Source organism: Sphaerodactylus townsendi, linkage group LG09 (assembly GCF_021028975.2).
Source record: "Sphaerodactylus townsendi isolate TG3544 linkage group LG09, MPM_Stown_v2.3, whole genome shotgun sequence".
NCBI classification, from domain to species: domain Eukaryota; kingdom Metazoa; phylum Chordata; class Lepidosauria; order Squamata; family Sphaerodactylidae; genus Sphaerodactylus; species Sphaerodactylus townsendi.
In genome coordinates this window covers 89040924-89064089 of record NC_059433.1, presented here as the reverse complement: position 1 = coordinate 89064089, position 23166 = coordinate 89040924, and the positions used below count along the sequence as shown (strand labels likewise).

General features: G+C 42.3%; 1 protein-coding gene across 1 annotated transcript in view; it reads right to left on the bottom strand.

The window, feature by feature from the left end:
• The window catches only part of CDH17 (cadherin 17), a 35889-nt gene extending 19079 nt beyond the window's left edge, over nt 1-16810 (bottom strand). Inside the window, exons 1-6 of the mRNA XM_048508061.1 lie at nt 16722-16810; nt 10069-10145; nt 2468-2557; nt 2156-2293; nt 1028-1166; nt 202-360 (exon numbers count right to left, since the gene is read on the bottom strand). Of these exons, the coding sequence (XP_048364018.1) occupies nt 202-360; nt 1028-1166; nt 2156-2293; nt 2468-2557; nt 10069-10119 (577 nt within the window). The 5' untranslated portion in view covers nt 10120-10145; nt 16722-16810. The remainder of the gene's footprint in view (nt 1-201; nt 361-1027; nt 1167-2155; nt 2294-2467; nt 2558-10068; nt 10146-16721) is intronic.
• Between the last annotated feature and the right edge of the window lie 6356 nt (nt 16811-23166).

The following is a 23166-nucleotide window of genomic DNA, read 5'->3' as shown; positions in this document are numbered from 1 at the left end:
TGATCTCTGAGTATCCTTGCCCCCCAGCGGATGCCCTGGTCTCCACGCCCACTTCAGACCATGGTTTCTTAGTGTACTTTTTGAGGGAAACATAAAATGAAGATGCTTCCACAGGGGGAACCTTTTTGTTCTGACTTAAAGGAACGTCTGCAAATATAGCCTTCCTTTGAGTGTGTTGCTATCAATAGTAGATTTACCTACCCGTGGGGCTTGTAGAAATTGCTCCTGTGATATTATCAATCTGAAAAAGCATCTCAGGGTAAGGGTTAGGGAAATGATGCTGAATGCTGTAGACCAGCTGTCCATGTGGGGTGCTGGGGTCATCGCGATCATGAGCACTGACATACATGAAGGGCTTTCCTGTTTGGATTGAAACATGAATAGACACATAAGAGGATGTAACAGAAAGATTTCATGATTTGTTAAAGGGCTTGTGGGAGTGACATGCGGTTTCCTGATTTAAGTTTAGCCATCACATAGCACACAGTGCAGAGGCCAGATCTGTGGATGATAACAGGATGGTGGATGGTGAAAAATAATTTGGATTGTGAAGATGGTGGATGGTGAAAACCAACTTGGATTGTGAAGAACTCCAGGATGACCTTTAAATCAGGTTAATGGGCAGCAATATGCAAATGAGTATGGGTAATCATAAGGTGATACATGTTGGAACAAAACGTCCTAATGTGAGACATATGCTGATGTATTCTGAAATAGCAGAGACCAAGGCTGAAAGACATCTTGGTGTTTTAATGGATATCCTAATGAAAATGTCAAGTTCAGAGTTGGCTTGGCTGTGGGTGCCTCTGAGTAACAACACTAGACTTTCTTGGTGGTCTCCCATCCAAGCAATAATCAGGGCTGACCCTGCTTAGCTTCCAAAATTGTCAAGATTGAGCTAGTTCAGGAAATCTAGATAAGGGCCACCTCTCAATAATCCTGGTTCAACGTAATATTGTTATCCAATCTGGACCTCTAAACAATACAAGGTAGTCCTGAAAGCTAAAGTACAAATGGAAGTAAATACCTGGACGGGAGTTTTGTCTTACTATTCCATAGTATTTTTCCTGATCAAATTGGGGTGGGTTGTCATTAATATCTTCAACATTAATAGTGATGGAATATGGGCCTTTCACTCTCACATTTTTTGCATCCAGACCTTCTACCTACATTGGCAAAGAAGAAGAAATGATAGAAGCAGAGTCAGTCAATTATGTCCTTCATGCATGCATTAAGATAGAACTATACCCTACATGGGATGGAATTATGGTCAGACAGTTCCCCAACCTCTCTATAACTAGTTGGCTCAGCTGGTGCCAGCACAGATGTGATGACATCACAACAATCTAGGTCTATGTTGCTACATGGTATGGGGTGGAGAACTCAACAGAGACAAAGCAGTGTTGTGTTGAACTGAGAACACTGGAGAGGCAATTGAGGTACCCAAGTTCAAATACCGCCAAATATGAAATTTATAATTTGGTCTTGAACCTAGTCTTTTTCTCAGCCAGAGAATAATGCTTGGGGTTGGGGGGAGCCATATGCACACCAGCCTTGTTAGAATAATAATGGGATCAAATAAAAGAATAAAACTAGAAGTCCTGGCTTTTGGTAAGTGGTCCGAAGACTTCCATTAAATGCTCAGGTCAGTCTATCAAAAATAAAATTATCTGAGCAAGACTATATAGAAACAGAATGTGGGCTGAGTGCATCACAAAACATCTGGGATGGGCCTGCCAGATGTTTGATCCCTCAACACACAGTTGAGCTATTTATGTTTACCCACACAGAAAATCTGCAGAATGGAAAGTGCTATTTGTGTTAAGCAAGTTAGCAATGGAGGCTCGATGTAGACTGCGAAGCCTGGCAGCTGCCCCACCTCATATGCTGATGCTGGCACCAGGGCCAGAGCAAGGGGGAACTGCACCCAGGACACGTGTGCGCCCTGCGCCCCTGCCATGCCCCAGCCTGCCCCCGGCACAGATCACCCCTGAAACACCCCCACACCGGCACGCGCCCAGTGCGTTGCACACACCCCTGTCCCCTTGGTGCTACACCACTGGCTGGCCCTGAAGTGAATAGTGGTGATGACGAGAGGAAGTGGAACAAGACACCACATTTTAAAAAAATAACCTGATTCATATTTTTGCTTTACCTGTAACTTGTAAACATTTTTCGTTTCCCAGTCTAAAGACCCATTCACATACAGAATTCCCTCCCTTGGCAAAATGTCTATGATGCCTTCTTGTTGACCGGTCAGTCTCAAACTGGCAACAGGAGGCTCAAATGTAAACTAGAAAATCAGAAAAAAAGAGAAATCAGAATCCCAAAACTTTTTTTAAAAACTGTATTTGCTTCCCCCCCCCCCCCCTTGGCCAATATTCCATTTTAGAAGCAGTTTTCAGACATCTCTGATAAATGTTGTATTTGTTTCAAACGAAAGCAAAGTTTTGAGATATGAACTTACCCGGTATAAATATAGCGGTCCTGGTTTGTTTCTTTCTTGAACAATTAAAATACTGTCCTGCAAAGGTCCACTTAGATCTTGGCAAACAATCTGCGGAAAACAATGGAAGGGAAATAGATTATAAGTATTTTCTGTATTGGTGGTAGAAAGTGCTGTTCCAGACACATCTGACTGATGGTGACCTAGTAAGGTTTTAAAGGCAAGAAGTTAACAAGGTGGTTGGCCATTGCCTGGCTCTGTGTAGTGACCCTGGATTTCCTTCAAGGTCTCCCATTTAAGTATTGAGCAGGGCTTAGCTTCTGAGATCTGAGGAGATCAGGCTAGCCTGGGTAATGAAACATTGGCCTGTCAATGCAGAATAGTTATACTTCATTGTGGGTACAGCAGCAGTGCAGCCATTACATTTTTGTTTGGGGATTAGAACAAGGGAAATAAATTTGTTTCCAAAACATTCTTCTTTGTGAATTTTTTCTGAATGTTCCCCCAGATGCTATTTGGTCAAATATTCTCTAATATCTATTTATTTAAAACATTTATTAGCTGTTTTTCTTCATTACAGAGCTCAAGGTGGCTTACAAACATAAATAAGACACATCAAATAAAATGTATTAAAATATAAAACCAAGATTTAAAAAACACTGCTCAGCACCACTACTAAACTTAACCGAATGCAATCTGGGGCAGCTGTCCTAGACACCATGCTGTGGGTGGGCTACAGGGCTCCAAGCAGAGGTGGGATCCAGCAGGTTCTCACAGGTTTCCAAGATTAGGTTACTAATTACTTGTGTGTGCCGAGAGGGGGTTACTAATTGGTGATTTTGCCACATGATTTTTGCCTTAGTTACGTCCCTCCTCTCAGCAGTAGCACGCAGAACTTGAAGCAGTCTAGCAGGAGGTACACTGGTGTGCATGGCAGCCTGCGCCTGAGTGCATTTGTTTCCCGCCCAAGGACCGGCACAGCGGCTGCGTCCTTGCCACAGCCCCGCCCAGGAATGCCCTGTTCCGGAATGCCCGGCCACACCCCCGTCGTGCCCCGCCCAGCCCCATTGGCGCTACGCCACAGTATGAATCCCACCACCATGGGAACCTGTTACTAAAATTTTTGGATCCCACCACTGGCTCCAAGGTCCCAGCTGTCCCACGCCATCGCTTTGGGGTCAAGTAATTCACTGATAGCAGCTGGCCCAGCAGGGGATGGGAGTTGTCTTTGATGTGTGGGTGTGGAGCAAAAGCCTGCTTCTCTTCCTCCAGGGGCAGTGAAGGGGCTGAGCTCCAGAAGAGGCTGGGTGAGTGCTGGAAGGAAACCTCACTGCAGTGGAAGGCTCTTCTCTCCCACTCACTTGCCACAATAGTGGCTGCATCTGCTTGCTTACTGCAGTAGAGGCTCCTCCCACTCACTCAATTGCTTGCCTGCTTACCCGACTTGCCCACCCACCCAACCAAGATTTTTTGGCCAGCATCCCAGAATCACTAAAAAAAACCCTAGCTGGGGATCTTTGCATGTCTTTTACAGAATCTTTGCATATTTCAAAAGATTCCTGGACAGTAATTGCAGTGCCATCATAAGCAGAGTCCCAATATTCCAAGTCCATAGAAGTAAATGGGTATAACCATTTTGATCTCTGGTCAGTTTCACCTTCAACTTGCGCCCAACATTTTGTGTGCAGGCTCTGATTTCCTTGCCACCATTTGCTGAATTCTCCATGCCGCCGTTTGCTGAAAATTGCCTTAGGATGTTTGCCCTGCAGGCTCCAATCCTGGGTGCCTTTTCTGCCCAAAAAGTACATGGTTGTACTCAGCAGGTCCTGTTGATTCCAACAATCTATAGTTTTCCCTTTTTTATTTTCGAAGAACTATCTTTGTAGCTACGCGGACACAAATACAAGAATCCTAGCTGCTCAGAAGACCCATCTTCCTCACATTGAGAAGCATTGGGTTGAACTGTCCTCCATGGGCTGACTTAGTTTAGTTGGTCAGCAGAGGGTAGGTCACTGAAGGCATAATGACATCGCTGTGAGGCCTCCTCCCAATAGTGCGTTTCTGTCCAATTGCTAGCCTCATGCTGGCTGCCCTAAAATGAACTTGGGCCAGATAGGTTCTGGTGGGTTTTCCGAGCTGTGGGGCCGTGGTCTGGTAGATCTTGTTCCTAATGTTTTGCCTGCATCTGTGGCTGGCATCTTCAGAGGTGTATCACAGAGGTATATCTTCAGAGGTGTGACATAGTGTGTAACATACTTCTTTCTGTGATACACCTCTGAAGATGCCAGCCACAGATACAGGCGAAACATTAGGAACAAGATCTACCAGACCACGGCCACACAGCCCGGAGGACCCACCACAACCAGTTGAATTCGGCCGTGAAAGCCTTCGACAATACATTGGGCCAGATACTCTCTTAGGGTTATTTTGAAGATAAAATATAGGAGAAGAAGAAACTGCCCAAAGCTTTTTGGAGAAAGAAGAAGATATAAAGGCATGCAATTAAAAACTGTAGGGAACTCATAGGCTATGCATGTAGGCTATGCCAAGAATTAGTCAACCACAAGTCATGTCTTGCTATAATATTTGGCTTGGGTCTGAGTGGTATGAGGAAGAGCCCAGAGGGAAGTTTTTCTTGTGTGCCTGTTGCAGTTCTTGACAGCTCTTTGGGTAATATAAAATCACAGAGTAAATTATCAAAGGATTGTTGATCATGTCAGCTCGATTCATTTCTGACCAGTTATTAAAGCATCTGGAATACAACCAGTGTCGTGGCCTGCTTTTAACTTCCATGATTGGCTATGCAAGGCCTATTAATTTACAACAAAGTACAGGATACAGAGCTACGGGCCGATAATGAACAAGGTATCCACTGTGTGATGGGGCGAATGTCCGTCACAGCAAGATTTCTTATACAGATATATTTCCTCAAGCCCCGCTTTCTCTTTCCATTCTCTCCACAGCAAGCGAGACCACTTCTAGTACAATTTTAATTTGCTTCGCTGCTAGAGCAGGACAGATTTGCCAGTGAGCACAGTTTTTCCCTGCCTGGACATCTTCCGTCTGCCCACATTCAACCACTCCCTCACACAGCCATTCCTGCTCATCCCCCTTCCATGTTGCCAGCAGCTTCTAGTCAAAGAAAAGAAGCTCACTCACACAGTCTTAGTCAAAACACACCGACCATTTATTCTCATACTGATATATCATAATATAGATTCAATAATAACAAAGAGTGCTTGGAAATAACAAACCTCTCTGTCCAGCAGCAGCAGCAGGAACACTCTGTCTGTCTGTCTGTCTGTCTGTCTGTCTGTCTGTCTGTCTGTCTGTCTGTCTGTCTGTCTGTCTGCCTGCCTGTCTGTCTGTCTGTCTAGGATGGCCGCCTTCTTCAGCAGCATGTGGTCCAGAGAATTGCTTTGCCTCTTTTCATTTGGGGGAGGGCATTATTTTTGGAACAGTAATATTGAGATAAGTGCAGTTTAAAGGTCTAAGCTAGTAATCTTGACTATTAGGTATAATGAGATCTGTGCCTTTAAGGATTACTTGATGGGTGCAGTTAAGGGAACCAGGCCCAGGAGAGTTCTTTGCAGAAAAGATCCACAGCAGGAGTGAGTGTTTCCTTGCGTTTAAACAGAAATGTAAGGAGAGCCCACTGCACAGAGAAAAGCCCTGAAGTAAGTGTTCCATGCATAATGGGCTAGGGTTACTAACCTTCAAATGAGACCTGAGGATCTCCTGACATTACAGCTAATCTCCAGATGAAACAGATCAGTTCCCCTGAAGAAAATAGCTGCTTTCAAGAGTGGACTGCATGCCCTACTGAAGTTCCTCCCCAAGCTCCACCATCCCCAGGCTCCACTGCCAAATCTCCAGAATTTTTTTCTGCTGGGATTTGTCAACCCTGTGGTGATGTGTACCTTTAATGGTTTGAATTGATGGGTGGAGTTAAGAGACTGGAAAAAGAAGTTGTAACTGGGGTCTGAGAGACTGAGAGCTTTTGTTATCTGTTAACTGTTTTACAGTTCATATCATTAGCCTTAATTAAACCTGTTTTATACAACTATGGATGTCCTGCCATTCATCTACAACAAACGCTACCAGCATGAGAGGAACTTCCACCATTGCACTTGTACACACATAGGCTGTACATAGACAATCAGATGAAGGCATGGGAGTCAGGAGAAGAGGCAGCAAACATGATCCCCACCACAACCTCCTGCCCCCAAAAGCTCTCCTTTTTAAAAGCATCTTTTAGTTTAAGAATTCTGGTTGAGAACCTGGCAGATGTTAGTAGGGTGAAAGAGATAAACAGAGCTTTGTAAATCTAAGCAATATTTTAATGGGATTTTGTCTTTGAAGAGATTTGTCATATTTTATGGGGAAACGTGTCCTGTTTGGAAAGATCAAAGTCTAATCTTTTATTTTCCAGGGTGCAAAGTTCCATTCTTATATCAGCATATAGGCCCTTCCCTGTCAATTTAAAACATTTTATGTGAGCTGTAAAATGTCCAAATGCCTCATGAATCATTAGTTAATGAAAGAGAGAGGAGGGGCACTTCTTTCTGTGTCTTTGTATCATGTACTGTTTGGCAGTTGCTCCAGTCCTACAGGAAATGGCTGCAGCCAAGTAGGGTTTCAACAGTCTACTGGTAAAATCCTGGGCAATAAACATCTGAAGTGCAATATGGCAGACAATTCCAAGGCTCTGTCTTGTCTGATTAGTCAGTGTCTGTGATACAGAGTTCATGAGGCCATATGTATGAAGAGAATTTCAGTTTTTTAAATTAAAATAAACTTTACTGCATACAGTTGTTTCCTTGTGTGCTAGAGTGGCAAACCCAATCCATCTAGCAGGTGGAAAAATGGCAGACCCGATAAATGAGGGCACCCAGGGAGGTGCTTCTAGTAACTCGTTCCACAATCTAGAATTCAACTTCTTCTAGAGGTCCACCAAAATACAAGTCTAGGCATTACCTTCCCATAGAACATAGCTGCAATATTGCAGAAGGATGAGATTTGAGAAGAGGGGGCTGCCATCCACAGTCGTTTCCCCACTCACCTTTTGTTGCGCGGTAGTTGCGGCAAATAAACCGGGGGCCTGCTGCATTCCCCACTACCTAAGCGGCAGCAACACAGCGACCTTGACTCTGCCGCTCTCCGTCCTCCTCAGCGCGCATCATTTCTCCCCCTGGATGGTCGAGCAACATTTCTGAAAACCCCGGGGCGACCGCAGGGGAGAGCGAGGCAGTGGGGAAGCCGGGGGTCACTGCAGGTTTGAATTTCCCGCCACACATGGTGACGTGGATCAATCAGGGCACTGCGGGGCGTGCGCAATGCACACGAAGCATTTCCTTCCGCCATATTTTAAACCAGGAAATCAGTCGTCTGCACATTGCTTCGAGCGCACGCGGACACAGCGTATTTTCATTGTTCATTCAGAACATTCATTGTTCATTCAGAACATTCATCTCATGAAATGGAGGAGAAAGGAAAGTGGGCACTTCTGTGTTCCGCGAATTTTCGCACCACAGCACGACAGCCAATCAGAAACCATTTTTTTAAAAGGAAAAAAGGCATTGGTTCAATTTGCAATGACGACTGTGCGTGTCGACGTTTCGTCGATGATTTCAAGTTTTTTTAAAACCAAGTTCCGCCCAAAAACCGGCGCTCCAGCCAATCGGAAGAGAGAAATGCCCTGCCGCTGACCACTGAACGCACGTTGTGGAGAATGCTGCCTATCATAAAGCTCGCGGCTGCCGCGAGGTTTACTACAGGGACAAGCTGCGGTGGGGAGTCAGACCTCGCACTCAAAAGCACAGATTCAAAGGAGCACAGTTTGGCTCAATGTTATTTCTTAAAGTGGGGAAACGACCCACAGCAATAGTTGTATACCATTGCCATTCTGAAGGCCTCCCTGGCTATGACTAGGCACTTAACTTCTCAAAAGTTGTAAGCTGGAGGTCTTATTGTACAATGAAGCCAAGCATCCTGCAAACCCATGTAACTCTTAGCATAATATTTTGCAGAATCTTTTCAATGCCAGCAGAATGTGTGAACATTTGTGAATTTGTGTTTGGGAAGTGATTAACTTCTGTTCTCCTTTCCCATATTTTAAGAAAACCCAGTGTGATGTGTACTTGCCAGTACAGGAAAGGTGGAAATTTACCATCTCCAAATAATGTCTGTAAAAATGTAAACTAAAAGACCCACAAAATAGCTGCACATTGCTCTGGGATGCTAGCACTAGTGATGTTCAATTGCTATATGATCACCCCAGCATTTGTCTTGCACAACTGAGAACATAAGAACATAAGAACATAAGAACAAGCCAGCTGGATCAGACCAGAGTCCATCTAGTCCAGCACTCTGCTACTCGCAGTGGCCCACCAGGTGCCTTTGGGAGCTCACATGCAGGATGTGAAAGCAATGGCCTGCTGCGGCTGAACACAGCCTCTGAACAATTTTAAATATATGTAAAAATAAATAAAATGAACGTTTACAGGAAATAGGGAATCAAACAGTGCATGTTATATAGTTCTGTGTGCCCCCCACCACCACACACAAAGACATGCTGCTTACTTCCTTGCAGTCAGAACAATCCTAATTCAATATATTGTTCTAGGCATAAACATTCTGTATATTACAAAATGAAATTCCCTTCACAAAAGAAGCATCACAAGTAATGACAAACCATATATTTAATGCATATCCAAAAAAAATCATGCAGAAATGTTCCCACACGGCCCCCATATGTTCCCACACGGCCTCTTCGTTCAGCTGAGGCCAATTTACTAGTGGTCCCCAGCCCCTCGATGATGCGGCTGGCCTCCACTCGGGCCAGGGCCTTTACAGCTCTGGCCCCGGCCTGGTGGAACGCTCTTCCACCAGCTGTCCGGGCCCTGCGGGACCTTGGTGAGTTCCGCAGGGCCTATAAGACGGAGCTGTTCCGCTGGGCATTTGGAGGGTCCAGCCGCTGATAGTGCCCCCCCTGTTCCGGCCCCCGCATTTGGGCCTATAACATCTACTGGAACCTGCCGTTTCTCTCTTGGGGGGTAGAATTTGATACTAGGCTATCAGGCGCCACCTATGTTTATATCTATGCTGTATTAAATGTTAATGCTTACTTAGTTAGTTTCGCTGCTTTTATAAGTTTTAGTAAATTATACTGGTTTTATGATTGTATTTATTATTATATATTATATTATTATATAAATACGGGGCGGGGACGGGGCGGTCTAGAAGCCCAAAGTATAAATAAATAAATAAATAAATATGTTGTGCACCGCCCAGAGCCCTTCGGGGACAGGGCGGTATAGAAGTTTAAAATATAAATAAATAAATATATAAATATATAAATATAAAATGCCCTGAAAAAATCTCCTTCGCGTTCACACACTCAGCTGAGGGGCAATTTTCCCAATGTTTCTACTGTTGGGAGAAGATAATTTGATCCTAAGCATACTGTCATGATCCTAAGCATTGGGACAGGTTACAAATAGTATTATTACAAAAAACAAGCTATCATCCAAACATACTTCCTATCCTAATATCTGTAATTGCTGCAGCTTACTGAAGTAGAAAGCATTGGGAGGGGGGAAGACAAGAGCTTTTTAACTTACCTTGTGAATAACAAGAAGACACAAGAAGTGGAGTCCACATGGCTTAAACATCTTGGTAGGGTCTGCAATGCGGACTCCTAAAATAATAATAAAATAAATTGGAATCATAGAATCTTAGAGTTAGAAAAGATCCCAAGGGCCAGCAAGGTCAACCCTCTGCCATGCAAGACTTCACAATCAAAGCACTCCTGACAAACAGCCATCCAGCTTCTGTTTAAAAACCTCCAAAGAAGACTCTGACACACTCCAAGGCAATGTATTCCACTGTCAAACAGCCCTTACTGTCTGGAGTAAGGGTGATTATGGGTGATGGAGTTAGAGGAGATTGCAGTCCCACTGTTTCTTGGAAACCTGTTTTGTTTCTATGTCTCGCTTGTGCAATTCAGATCTGTGAGCTTTTATTTGCATTTCATTTGGTATTTCCGCATTGTCATTTAATAGAAGGATGTGGGATTAGTTTTGGGACACAGAAGAAAATAGATGGAAGGGGATTTTTCTCCCATACTGCATGAGACTAGTGGCAAAACTATTGCAGACAAAATCCTGAAAGAAAAGATAAACAATAAACAGAGTTGTTAAATGGTAAGGGAATCAAAATGGGAGGTGGTGGAAACATCTGTGACACATCTAGCACACTGCAGTGAGAGCCATTGGCTATTTTCCCTCAAATAACATTAACAGCCTAATTGGGGTGGGGGGGTTGGTTCTTGGAGCCAGTGTGGGGGAGCTCCAGCGTATTTGCTCATCCCACCAGTGCAAGAGGCACTGACGCTGGTCGGGAGGACAACAGGGAGGCAGACAGGCTCTGTGGAACTCCGTAGCACCTGACTCAGAAGAGCTTGCTTCCTACAGAGCTGCACCAGCCTAAAGTCAGACATCAGCACAGCAGGGGGCAGGCTAGGGGTGTTCCTGGGGGCGGAGTCAACTTTAGCTGGCTTCCACTAGGTTTTCGGCCAGGGAATGCCCCTATGGTTACCTTAAAAAAAAGTTAACTTTGTGAGGAAAGTAGTCCTTGAACTTTCTCAAGCCATCCATAATCTTGGCCATGCAGGTATAAAAAGGAGAGTGGAGTTTTTCTCACTTGGGGAGAGGGGTATTCTCAGCCATAAGTCAGCCACTCCCTCTTATTTATGAGGAAGTGTGCAGGACCCCTTCTGGGAAACAAAAATAGGGTCCTGCGGGTGGTAGCTGCCTAGACCAGGGGTAGAGAACCTGCGGCTCGAGAGCCGCATGCAGCTCTTCTGCCCTTGCACTGCGGCTCCACGAGCCAAGCCGCCGGCTTCATCCTGCGGCCGGCTGGGCTGTGTGCTTCCTCTTTCGCCTGCCCCGTTGGAGCGGGGCGGGTGCTTTCCCGGTGGCTGGCGAGGCTGAGCCACCGGCTTCATCCTTGCCTGCCCTGCAGGCAGCAGGGTGGGCGCACCAATTGCCTGCAGCCGGCTGGGCAGCGCCACGGGCTTCTCCTCTCGCCCACCTTGTTCGAGCGGGGTGGACACTTTCCTGGCGGCCGGGAAGGCCGAGCCACTGGTCCCATCCTTGCAAGGTGAGTGCATCCATGCGCTTCTCAGAAGGAGTGGAATAAAAGGTTAAAAAGCCCAATATGTACAGTGTTATCTTTATTTTAAATGTCAAAAATTATTTGCGGCTCCAAGTGTTTTCTTTTCCCATGGAAAACGGGTCCAAATGGCTCTTTGAGTGTTAAAGGTTCCCTACCCCTGGCCTAGACTGAAGGAATCAAGAGTGGGCTAGGACCTGGGGTGTTTAGCTGTCCCTGAGGGCAAACAGGTAATTGCAAAGGGGAGTCACCTTCCCCTGCCGTGAGGTGGTCTCTACCTCCAGTTCACCACAACCCCCTGCACAGGAGTCAGATTTATGCCTCCCCAAAGGGTGGCATTTTTAAGGCGGCCAGGGGTTTCTTGGTTTTTGTTGGCTCCTCATGTCTCCTTGAAACCCTCTGGAGGTGGTAAGACGGCAGCACCATCCCCAGCCGCCATATATGATATAAAAGGCAAACAAATCAGAAATCAGCAGTGAAAAGGTGCAAAATTAAAAGGCTTGTGATAGGGATGCCAGCCTCCAGCTGGGACCTAGTAAACCCTTGTAAGGTGTCCCGGTTAAAACATCAAAAGAGATTAAGAACTTAGATGAATACCTTTTGAATCATATAAATATAAATGGGAACAGTGGACCAGTTATGTGAATGACATCAAGGGGACAAAGATCTCCCCAGTTGAGAACTGAAAAAAGCCGGTAGGGGTATAGACGGAAACAACAATACTAATGGAATGTTCGGTTCAGATTATGGGCTATTTTGTATCTAGATGGGAAGAGAAGTGTTAAAGTTTTCCTTGATTAAGTAAGTAGAATAGAATTACATTAGAGGGCTACGTGGTAGGTTGTATATTTAGGTACTATGAGGGCATTAAGTAATAGGTAAAGATGGTAGCATGAGTCTAGTTAGTAAAGAGTCTTAATTTTTAAAATATTCTGAATAAAGGGAGGGATATTATTTTTCATTAATATTCATATTGTACTTAAAGCTTTGTTTGGCTTTGTTTTACAAACTGAAAAGTGTTAATAAAATTTTATACATATATACATATACATATACATATACATATACATATACATATACATATACATACACATACACATACACACACACACACATACATACATACATACATACATACATACATACATACATACATATATATATACACACACACATATATATAAAGAGATTATAAGAGATAAGAGATTAAGAAGTAGCATGGCTAGGCCAATTAAGAAGCATCAGGAAACGCTACATTTTGGTGTAAGCTTGGGCAACATAGCTGCTAAACTTTTTGACACAATATCTGTTGTAAACGAGTCTTTGTCTCTCAGAAGAAGTTTTATGAGGTCCTTCTCATTTATATATTGTTCCAGTGGCAAATGTTGACAAATTGTTTGCAATTGAGCAATAAATGTAATAAGAAATCTGGAGTAGTGCACCCCAAATAAGCACAATCATTGTTGGAATGGTATATCTCTGTATCTCCCGCTAGTAGCATTTGATGGAACAATATTAAGTCTAAGTTATTTTATTGATAATATGGGATGGAGCCTATGTATTATATTTTATGTATGACTTGCTCCTGCCTGACGTTGAATTTTGTTGTTCACCGCCCAGAGCCCTTTGGGGATCGGGCGGTATAAAAATTGAAGCAATAAATAAAAAAAATATAAAAAATAAATCCGGCTGGTACAAATGCTCACTGATAGAGTGGGATGTCTAGAGAAGCTAGGTAAGGTACTGAGCTCCTGTATAAATAAGTTAGACCAAAAAAGTTGGGGCATAGATTTTTTGAGTAGATCCTACGAAGGTTTGTCTCTTGTTGTCTTCTAACCTACCAACAATTAGCCTCAGAATCAGCTTTTCTTCCAAGTCTACCAAGGAATTTATATCCAACCTTGAAGGAGCTTCTTCAAAAAAAATTTTTTTGCCAGCTAGATGTAAAAGAGTCACTCAGCATACAGGACAAGAGGCTTGTTGGTTGAGAATGAAAATAAGTTCTTTATCAATAACGAGATCTTGAGGTCCATGCCTTCGTCTCTAGCCTTTGTTGACTTAGTTCTGAACAGATTTCTGTGCTCATTACACTATTAGGTATGCCCAATAGCTGTCGAAATAGATGAGATTGGAGATTTTCCATCTTTCGATTAAAAGCCTTGATCCAAACCAGGATACCATGAAGCATTTTGGGAACCATCTTTATTTAATAAATTTTGAGCACAGCTGGTCTGTATTGGTTTCCTTTGAGGTGGTAAAAGTGATTCAGGGTAAGAGATGCTTTTGATATTTTTTATAGTTTTAACACAGTGAGCAACTTAAATTGCTTCACTTGCTCAGTTGATACCCTTCTATCTTCCAGGAGTAATTATGCCAAGTTTTAGCAAAAGCCATATCTGAGGTCTTCTCAGTATTGATGGTTAAATGGTTCTTCAATAATGATGAAAGGCATCAATGTAGTGCTCAAAGACAATTTCTTGCTCTAGATAGAATTCCCATGTCATCAGCATAAAGTAGCAGTGAAGTAGGGCAAGTTGTGAGTCTTGGAGGATTGTGCAAAAAGAGATTAAATAAATGTAGAGCTGGGGTACAGCCTTATTTGACTCCCTTTGAGATAGGGTTTTTTGTTATTAAGTTGCCTTTTTGAGAATATTTTATTTGGCACGTATTGGTAGTATGTAATTTTACAAGCAAATATAACAGTCTATGGTCAATTCCTGCCTCTTAAAGTTTTTTCCTTAAAGGTCACGATCGATAGAGTCAAAGGCCGCTTTTAGATTGAAAAAGTGTATTTTTCACTTTAAAATGATAAGACTGTACAGTGGTCCAAAGTAGTTGTACTGCATTCAAAACCAATCTGCTCAGAACCTAGAATATTATTTGCTGCAGTCCAGTTGATAAGTCTTACAGCAAGATGCTTCACATACAATTTATCAACACATCTGGCAATCCTATTCCCCATCCCCCACTGGTGGCCAGAAGGTACCAGGCAACCCGAATTTATGACAGCAACACACTAAAAAAAATAAGAAACATAAATGCCATATTTATGTATTCTAAATGTTCCATACCTTGCCTCTCTACAAAATTGTAATCAGGGTGATTTACAGTGTATAAAAACTTCAATAGCCCATTATAATCCTTAGCTGTTATCTTGTTTTTGTGTGTTTGCAACTTCTTGCTTTGTTAGCTACTTTAGGTCTATGGAAATAAGGTAGGATATGAATACTTTAAAATTGCAAGACTATTTTTTAAAAACACAATACCAGCCCTACTCTACCACCACAATCTGCACCAAAATAAAGAACTGCATAACAGGAAGACACCCAACCATAAAACAGGCTGATGCTTCCTGGTGGGTACAATTATCTATTGTATCCTCATTATTGATGCAAATGCAAATACAATCCCAGTGATAATGAAGCATCCACAAGGGGACATACTCTTTTCCCCCTTCACTTCCCGTTATGTCACCCCCCACAAAAGCTCACCCAGTGGTGGGATCCAAAAATTTTAGTAACAGGTTCCCATGGTGGTGGGATTCAAACAGTGGCGTAGCGCCAATGGGGCTGGGCTGGGCATTCCGGGGGCGTGGCCGGGCATTCCGGGGGAGGGGCATTAATAATTTATCTGTTACTGTAAAAAACTCTTACTGTAAAAAAAAGTTCCTAATTTCCAGCTGGTATCTTTCTGTCCATAATTTAAACGCATTATAGCAAGTCCTATCATCTACTGCCAACAGAAACAACTACTTCCCCTCTAATTGGCTGCCTGTCAAATACTTAATACTTTCAAATACTTAATTTTGTTTCTAGAAATCAAAAGAAGGATACTTTCCTTAAACAAGGAACTTTACCATATTACTAAAACATGTTTTTAAAACAGTCCAACAGGGAGAATTATCCCGTTTTCTACCTTCGCTAACCAGCCACATAGGAAACAACAGGATTTTATTATTTTTGGACCTAATGGAATTTCTAACGGAAAAGCAGACCCAATTAGTAACCCCCTCTCGGCACACACAAATAATTAGTAACCCACTCTCGGGAACTGGTGAGAACCTGCTGGATCCCACCTCCAAGCTCACCCCCCACAAAAGTGCCTAACAAAGCAAGTATGGTATTCATAACCATTTTTTAACTTTAAGTCACAACTGTAGAGTTTTCAAAGCAAGAAACTTGCCACTTTTGTGTAGCAATCTTGGACTTCCTTGGGGTTTCCCATCCAAATACTGACCAGGGTGGAGTCGACGCTGCTTAGCAGCCAAGATCAAACTAGCCTGGGCCATCCAGCTGAGGGCTAAAAAAACCTGATGTAGCAGGGTCAAAAAAAACTTTAGAGAATGAAAATACTTTTGTCTCATGGCTTCAGAAATTGAAATTGCATGCCAGGCAAGACTCCACATTGAGGAGGACTAGAGTACAAGAACCACCAGTGAGATATGCTCATTTCTAGAGATTCATGTCTATCTGAGAGCTGATTCAAATGTTCCAGGAAAAATGTTATCTAATACCCTACAGGATTGTTCCATCTCAGCGACTTTTGATATCCAACACCGGACAGGACATCCTTTCTCAGAGGGATATGGCAGTCATTTGCTGAAATGCTTCAGTAGTGCTTCCCACAGCAAATTATACCCTCATTATCACATAATGGAAGGGAATGGGGTAGTCTTGGTGCTAGACTTAAGAACAGATCAAAAGACAAAATGTTAAAAGAAAAATAATAAAACAAAGAGAAAGCACTTCTAAATGCTGAGGGGATTCAAAATGGAGGATGACAGAAGGAACCAGAGAGACATCTTGCACACTGCTGGCCATGTAACAATGAGTCTTATTCCTGCTTTCGTGAAAATGAGATATTCAGTAAAGGCACTCATTTTCTTCTTCCAGTCTCTGTCACTGTTATAAAAGACCTCCACTCGGAAAATACATTAGCCAAGCTGACAACCAAGAAACTTGATTTTAGATTTTTGAACGACAGTTCAAAGCGGCAACACTCCGAAAACAAATAAGAAATCAATTTGCTACACTGATTAAAGTAAGTCAGACCTGCTTTTAAAATTTTATTTAAAAATTATGGTAGGAAGATAATCTCTTACCTGCTGCATAAAAATCCTGTATTTTTCAAAAAGATATACTTATATACCTGCCCAGCTTGGTGGCATCTACCTTTGTCTCTGAAAGCACTTGGCGGTTTCACAGAAACTCGGTAAATGTTCCAATCAAACATTAACTTTGTATATTGACAAGACGTGATCTTTAAGGGCAAGGTGTGGCTTGAAATGGCAACTATAGCAATAAAAAGTGAGGAACCAGTTTCAGACTGATGTGATTTCTTACGTTTCAACAAAAACCTTCCAACAGACTTTCTTTCCTTCCAACGAACTCTTGCACTACAGAACAAGTTTTTGTATATCAAGTGCTAGAAACTAAGGGAAATAAAACTGAGGACTGTATCGTTCAGCAATAGTTATGATGAATTTAAAGATATAATCCTCAAGTAGTTACAATCCTTGCATCATATTTTTTCAATTATTGCTATTAAATATTTCTATTTCTAATAGTCCTGACCTGCATAGCCCAGGTTAGCCCTATCTTATCAGCTCAGCAGGGTTGGCGATAGTTAGTACTTGGATGTGAGACCACCAAGGAAGTCCAGGATAGCTATACAGAGGCAGGAAAACATCCTCGTTTTGCCTCTTGCCCTGAAGTCTCCTTGAGGGGTCATCATATAAGTCAGCTGTGACTTGATACCACCATTTCAAATAGTAATCGTGGTTGCCTCCTGCCAATCATGAAAGCAGCAACACAGAATGAATATGCAGCAATAACTTTTGCTTTCAAAGAACAAAACAGAATTCCTGAGGCACCTTAAAGCCTAACAAAATGTTATGCCCATACAAGTTTTCATGGACTGTACGTGTAATTTTGCTGTCTTGTATGTGTAATTTTGGTTCACAGTTGACTTATGGCAACCGATAGGGTTTTCCAGTCAAGAGACGTTTGGGAGTGGTTTGCCATTTCCTGCCTCTGTGTGGGCTGAGAACAGTTCTCAGATAACTGTGGCTGGCCCAAGGTTACCCAGCACGCGTCATACAGAAGAGTGGGAAATCAAACCAGGTTCTTCCAATTAAAGTCCGCTCTTTTTACCAGTTTATCACGTTGTCTCTTTCATGGACTAGAATTCATTTATTCAAAGAGTGGATTGTAGTCCATGAAAGCTTACAACAGAACAAATTTTATTAGCTTCTGTTTGTTTTTCTTTCACTAGGGAAAGTCTGACTTCAAGCCACATTTAGCATTCACAGGCTTCTTCTTTAAAAAGGAGCACAAATGGAACCCAGAAGGATTTACAGGTAGGTGACTAAAACGTACATGAAACCAGACTTCATGCAAGTTTCATAAATAAGAAAAGATATGCTGATGATTGGACATTACTGACATTCCAGCAAAAGTAATAAAATAGTGAGGTGGCTCTTAATTTCGTAGAACTTCTCTTTGGGATCCATGCCAAATAAATAGATCCATTCAACAAGCAAGTGATACAGCATAGCTCTTCCAGGGCAGCAGTGGTGTAGTGGTTAAGAGCAGGTGCACTCTAATCTGGAGAACTGGGTTTGATTCCCCGCTCTGCCACTTGAGCTGTGGAGATTTATCTGGGGAACTAGATTAGCCTGTGCACTCCAACACATGCCAGCTGGGTGACCTTGGGCTAGTCACAGCTCTTCCGAGCTCTCTCAGCCCCACCCACCTCACAAGGTATTTGTTGTGGGGGACTGGGGGAAGGGAAAAGAGACTGTAACCCCTTTGAGTCTCCTTATAGGAGAGAAAGGAGGGATATAAATCCAAACTCTTCTTCTTAATATAGCCAATGTTTTAAGGGAAAGCCTGGGACAAATTTTGATTATTTTGAACCCCCAGTGGTAAATGACAGTGGCATAGTGCCCACGGCCCCTGGGCGGAGCAGCGGCAGAGGCGTGGCTGGGCCGTCAGGGGCGTGGGGCGGGCAGGGCAGGGGCAGGTGACGCTGCAGCAGGGGCATAGGGTGCGCACATGTCCTGGGCACTGTTTCCCCTCACTCCACCTCTGGTAAATGAAGAATAAAAAGAAGACTAACTATAGCACACTGTTCATTCTTGCCTGTATTTGAAAAGCATCTGCAGCTTTTGATTATTGCTGTAGGCAAAATTACCAGGAATAATACCTTGAAAGTGGCCCTATGAAGCCACTTTGCGAGACTTACAGCCAATTTCAAAGTCTCTTCTTTATCAGCTAACGACTCTTGCTTCTTCTGATGCAGAGTTGCAGAAAGTTATTAACTATGCGTCCAAAGGATGCCCAAAATATGCACATTGTCTACCAAGTGACATTAGTCCTTATTTCACAGAGTATGGACATCTTACTGTGTCACATGGACTCATTTTCCATGGTGAGCATATTGTTATTCCCACTGAGAAAAGGCAGTACATATTATACCAGCTTCACACTGGACATCAAGGCAATACCAAATGCAGAAAACATGCACTACTTTCCATGTGGTGGCCACGAATTAGCCAAGATCTTACATCGTTCATTCAGATCTGTGAATTTTGCCAGAGACATACATCTTCCCAAAGGAAATAATCTTTTTTTACCTTCTCCTTTATTTTCTGAACCCTGGGAAAGGGTTGGTGCAAATGTGTGTACACTGCAAGATCAAAATTATTTTGTTGTTACTGATTATTTTTCTGGGTTTATACCAGAATTGCTTCCATGACAGACATGTCAACTCTCACGGTCATCACTTGTCTGAAAAATATATTTGCCAGATGGGGTTATCCAGATGAGCTGATGTCTGACAATGCACCTCAGTTCACCTCAGGAAGAGAGTTTGCTGAGGCTTACTAGTTTGAACACATGACAGCCAGTCCACACTTCTTACAGTCAAGCAGGGAAAGCTTTGCAAACTGCAAAGAAAATTCTAAAGCAAGAAGATTCATTCCTGGCTTTACTGGCCTACCATGCTACTCCAATAATTGCTACAGTTCTGCACAACTAATAATGGGCCACCAATTTTGGGCACCACTCCCTACCTTTGGAATAGCCTTGTACCCTCAATGGCCAAATCTGAAGACTATTCACATTATTGACCAGAAAGCCAAGGCAGGATGCAAAGGATGTTATGACCAGCATTGTGGAGTTCACATATTACTTTCACTGCCAGAAGAGTCACAAGTAAGAGTAAAGCTGGATGATGATAAAGAATGGCCCAGCCCTGTGTTCTGAAGTTCTGAACAATGCCAAACACCACAATTGAACCTCATTAAGACCAGCACTGGAACTATTTGAAGAAATAGAAAATACCGCCAGTTAGTTCCAGAACCAGAGACTCCAGAACCAGATTCTCCAACCAGCATTGAATCTCCTGCACCAGATCCAGTTCAAGCTCAGACTGCAGTAATGACCACTTCCTCTCCTTTGTCAACCACAGAGAGTAATTTCAAACCTGCACGATATAGAAACTGATGTGTAGATAGTAATAGCAACATAATGTGGGGCAGAATAAGTCCCAGCTGCTGTTGAGGTGCATGATAGTCCACTCATCATCTCAAGTTAGGATGTTAATCTGTATATTTTATAGTAATTTATATTGTTATTTAAATAACCCTTTAATTTAATATTTATTCAGAAGGGGAAAGATATGGTAATGTGTGCCTTAAACAGTTTGATTTAATGGGCAGAGTTAACTGAGGAAACTCTGCAAGTGTGTGGAAAAAAAATTGTTAGAAGAAAAATGGGATGGATGGAGCCCCAAAAAGAAGAATTACAAAAATTAAGCAAACTTCAGAGGGCAGTTGAGAGGGCCAGTTTTAAAAAGTTAGGGAAATTGGTCTGTTAAAGCCCCAATTTGTAAAATTTATAGAATCCTGCAGATTTGGGAAGCAAGAATTTCCAAGTCCTTTAACTCCCACTCCTCACTCACCACCGTTCCTTACAGTGCCCCAACTTGTTCTCTCTTATCAGAAATGTCATTTTGATGTGCCTCTCACAAAGGGAGTGAAAGGGCCAAAGTCATGGTGTTCATTTATATTCATATATTCATTTTTTCAGTTTTAAAGATTCATTTTTTTCAATTTTAAAGAAAGTTAATTGTGCTGAGAATGTTGAAAGTAGTTGAGGTTAAACGAGAAGAAGACAGAAGACATTGGAAGAAGTTAGCTAGTGTAACCTTCCAAGTGTTTATAGAATGCTGCATGATGAGAGGGTGGATTGCCCCATAAATTATTCCCTTATGAGTTCTAACAGCAATCAATCAAGCCCAATTATCAAATGTTTCTGTTTGATGATTGATCTGTGAAGCTGTTTAGAATTCGTGACTAAGAATAATCACATACACCACAAAACTGCAAATGCTTATTTGTCGCCATTCCTACTTACGGCAGGGAGCCATGATCACTTTTACTTCCCTGATATATTAGGTTTGCAGAACTGCAAATGTTTCTTTGCTGCATATAAATAGAATAGAATAGAATAGAATAGAATAGAATAGAATAGAATCTTTATTGGCCAAGTGTGATTGGACACACAAGGAATTTGTCTCCGGTGCATATGCTCTCAGTGTACATAAAAGAAAATACATTTGTCAAGAATCATAAGGTACAGCACTTAATGATTGTCATATAGGTCTAGTAAGCAATCAGGAAACAATCAATAGTAATAAAAACATAAAATGTAAAATCATAAAATAAAATGAAATGTCAGCACAGGCTATAGTCATACAGTCTCATAATTGGGAGGGAGATGGGTAATAGGAATGATGAAAAAAGTAGTGCAGTAATTATATAATAAATATATAATAAATAGTTTATTTGACATTATCGAGAAATTATTTGTTTAACAGAGTGATGGCATGGGGCATTACTGCTATGCTCTAGTTGTCTTGGTGTGCAGTGCTCTGTAGCGACGTTTAGAGGGTAAGAAGTTGAAACAGTTTATGTCATCAGGATGCGAGGGGTCCAGTAAAATATTTTCACAGCCCTTTTTTGTTGACCGATGCAGTATACAGGTCCTCGTGGAAGGCAGGTTAGCAATTGTTTTTTCTGCAGTTCTGATTATTCTCTGAAGTCTGTGTCGATCTTGTTGGGTTGCAGAACCAAACCACACAGTTATAGAGGTGCAGATGACAGAACTTTCAATAGATTCCTCTGTAGAACTGTATCAGCAGCTCCTTGGGCAGTTTGAGCTTCCTGAGTTGGCGCAGAAAGAACATTCTTTGTTGTGCTTTTTTAATGACATTTTTGATATTAGGTGACCATTTTAGGTCACGAGATATGATGGAGCCTAGAAATTTAAAGGTCTCTACTGTTGATACTGTGTTGTCTAGTATTGTGAGAGGAGGTAGGATGGGAGGGTTTCTCCTCTTACCTGTAAAATACATCTCCTCTTACCTGTAAATACCTGTAAATACATCTCCTCTTACCTGTAAAATGCTGATTTTCGTCAAAAAGGAAGATGATCCTGAATGTAAGACAACTCGATGTGGAGTGCTTTCAACCTGTCCAACTTCAACAGAGTGTACAAAGCAAGGGACTAAAAAAAGAAGCAAAGGATTATAGACAGTTTGTGGTTGAAGAACAGGAAGCTAGTTTGTGGTCATGAGCAGCACCAAGTCAAGTCAAGAGGACAGAATATGTTAGAGCGTAAGGTCGCCTGTCAATGGACATTAACCAGTCTCTGATATTGATAATAGTAGTCTTTATTGGCAAGTCTCAGTAGAGCAAGGTACCAAACTTTTTATAGCCAGTTCTGGAAGACATGGGAAAATCCAAGGGACATATAGGTTCAGCTTCAGCCCTCCTCTCCCAGCTGTCCAGCTGGTGGGAAAATAGGGTGGTTAGCAATGATTACGTCTAGTGAGGGAAGAACAGTTATCTGGTTGCCCAGCACTGGGAGGGAAAGGAATGCACAAGAGAGATCTCCTCTATGAAGTGGAGCCAGCACAGATTGCAGGTGGATAACATGAATGAGTTAATGGCTGCCAGTCTCCCGACAGGAGATTAGCAATAGGGTAGGCAAGGTTAAAAGGTTATTAGCAGGAGCTATTGAGCTCTTAAACTGCCATAAAACACTTACACAAAAGAGCTCAGTCAGGACTCTGACATTGAGCTTGCAAAAAATTAGCTCTGTTTGCAGAACAGAGAGCATGCGTAGAAACTCTCAGGAAGTGTGTCAGAATCTGGCCAATCGGCCATAAACGCACACTTAATCAATAGCCTAGGGAAATTAGGTTTGAGGTTTTAGGGCCAATCAGAAAGTGACTCATGTACTAATGGGTGTATAAATTATGCAGTTGAATGCTGCATTCTTCAAACACATCTTGCGTAATTTAACAGCATGTGTTCCTCTTTATTGCAATAAAGACTATCCTTTTCTATTGTCCACAAATTGTTATTTAGCATTATTTTTCCAACAAGAGTAAACTGTGAGTACGTGGCTTCATGCAAATGGATCTGTTCCTGCAACTGAAATGAATGATGGTTCCTGTTCATGCAATATTTCCATATG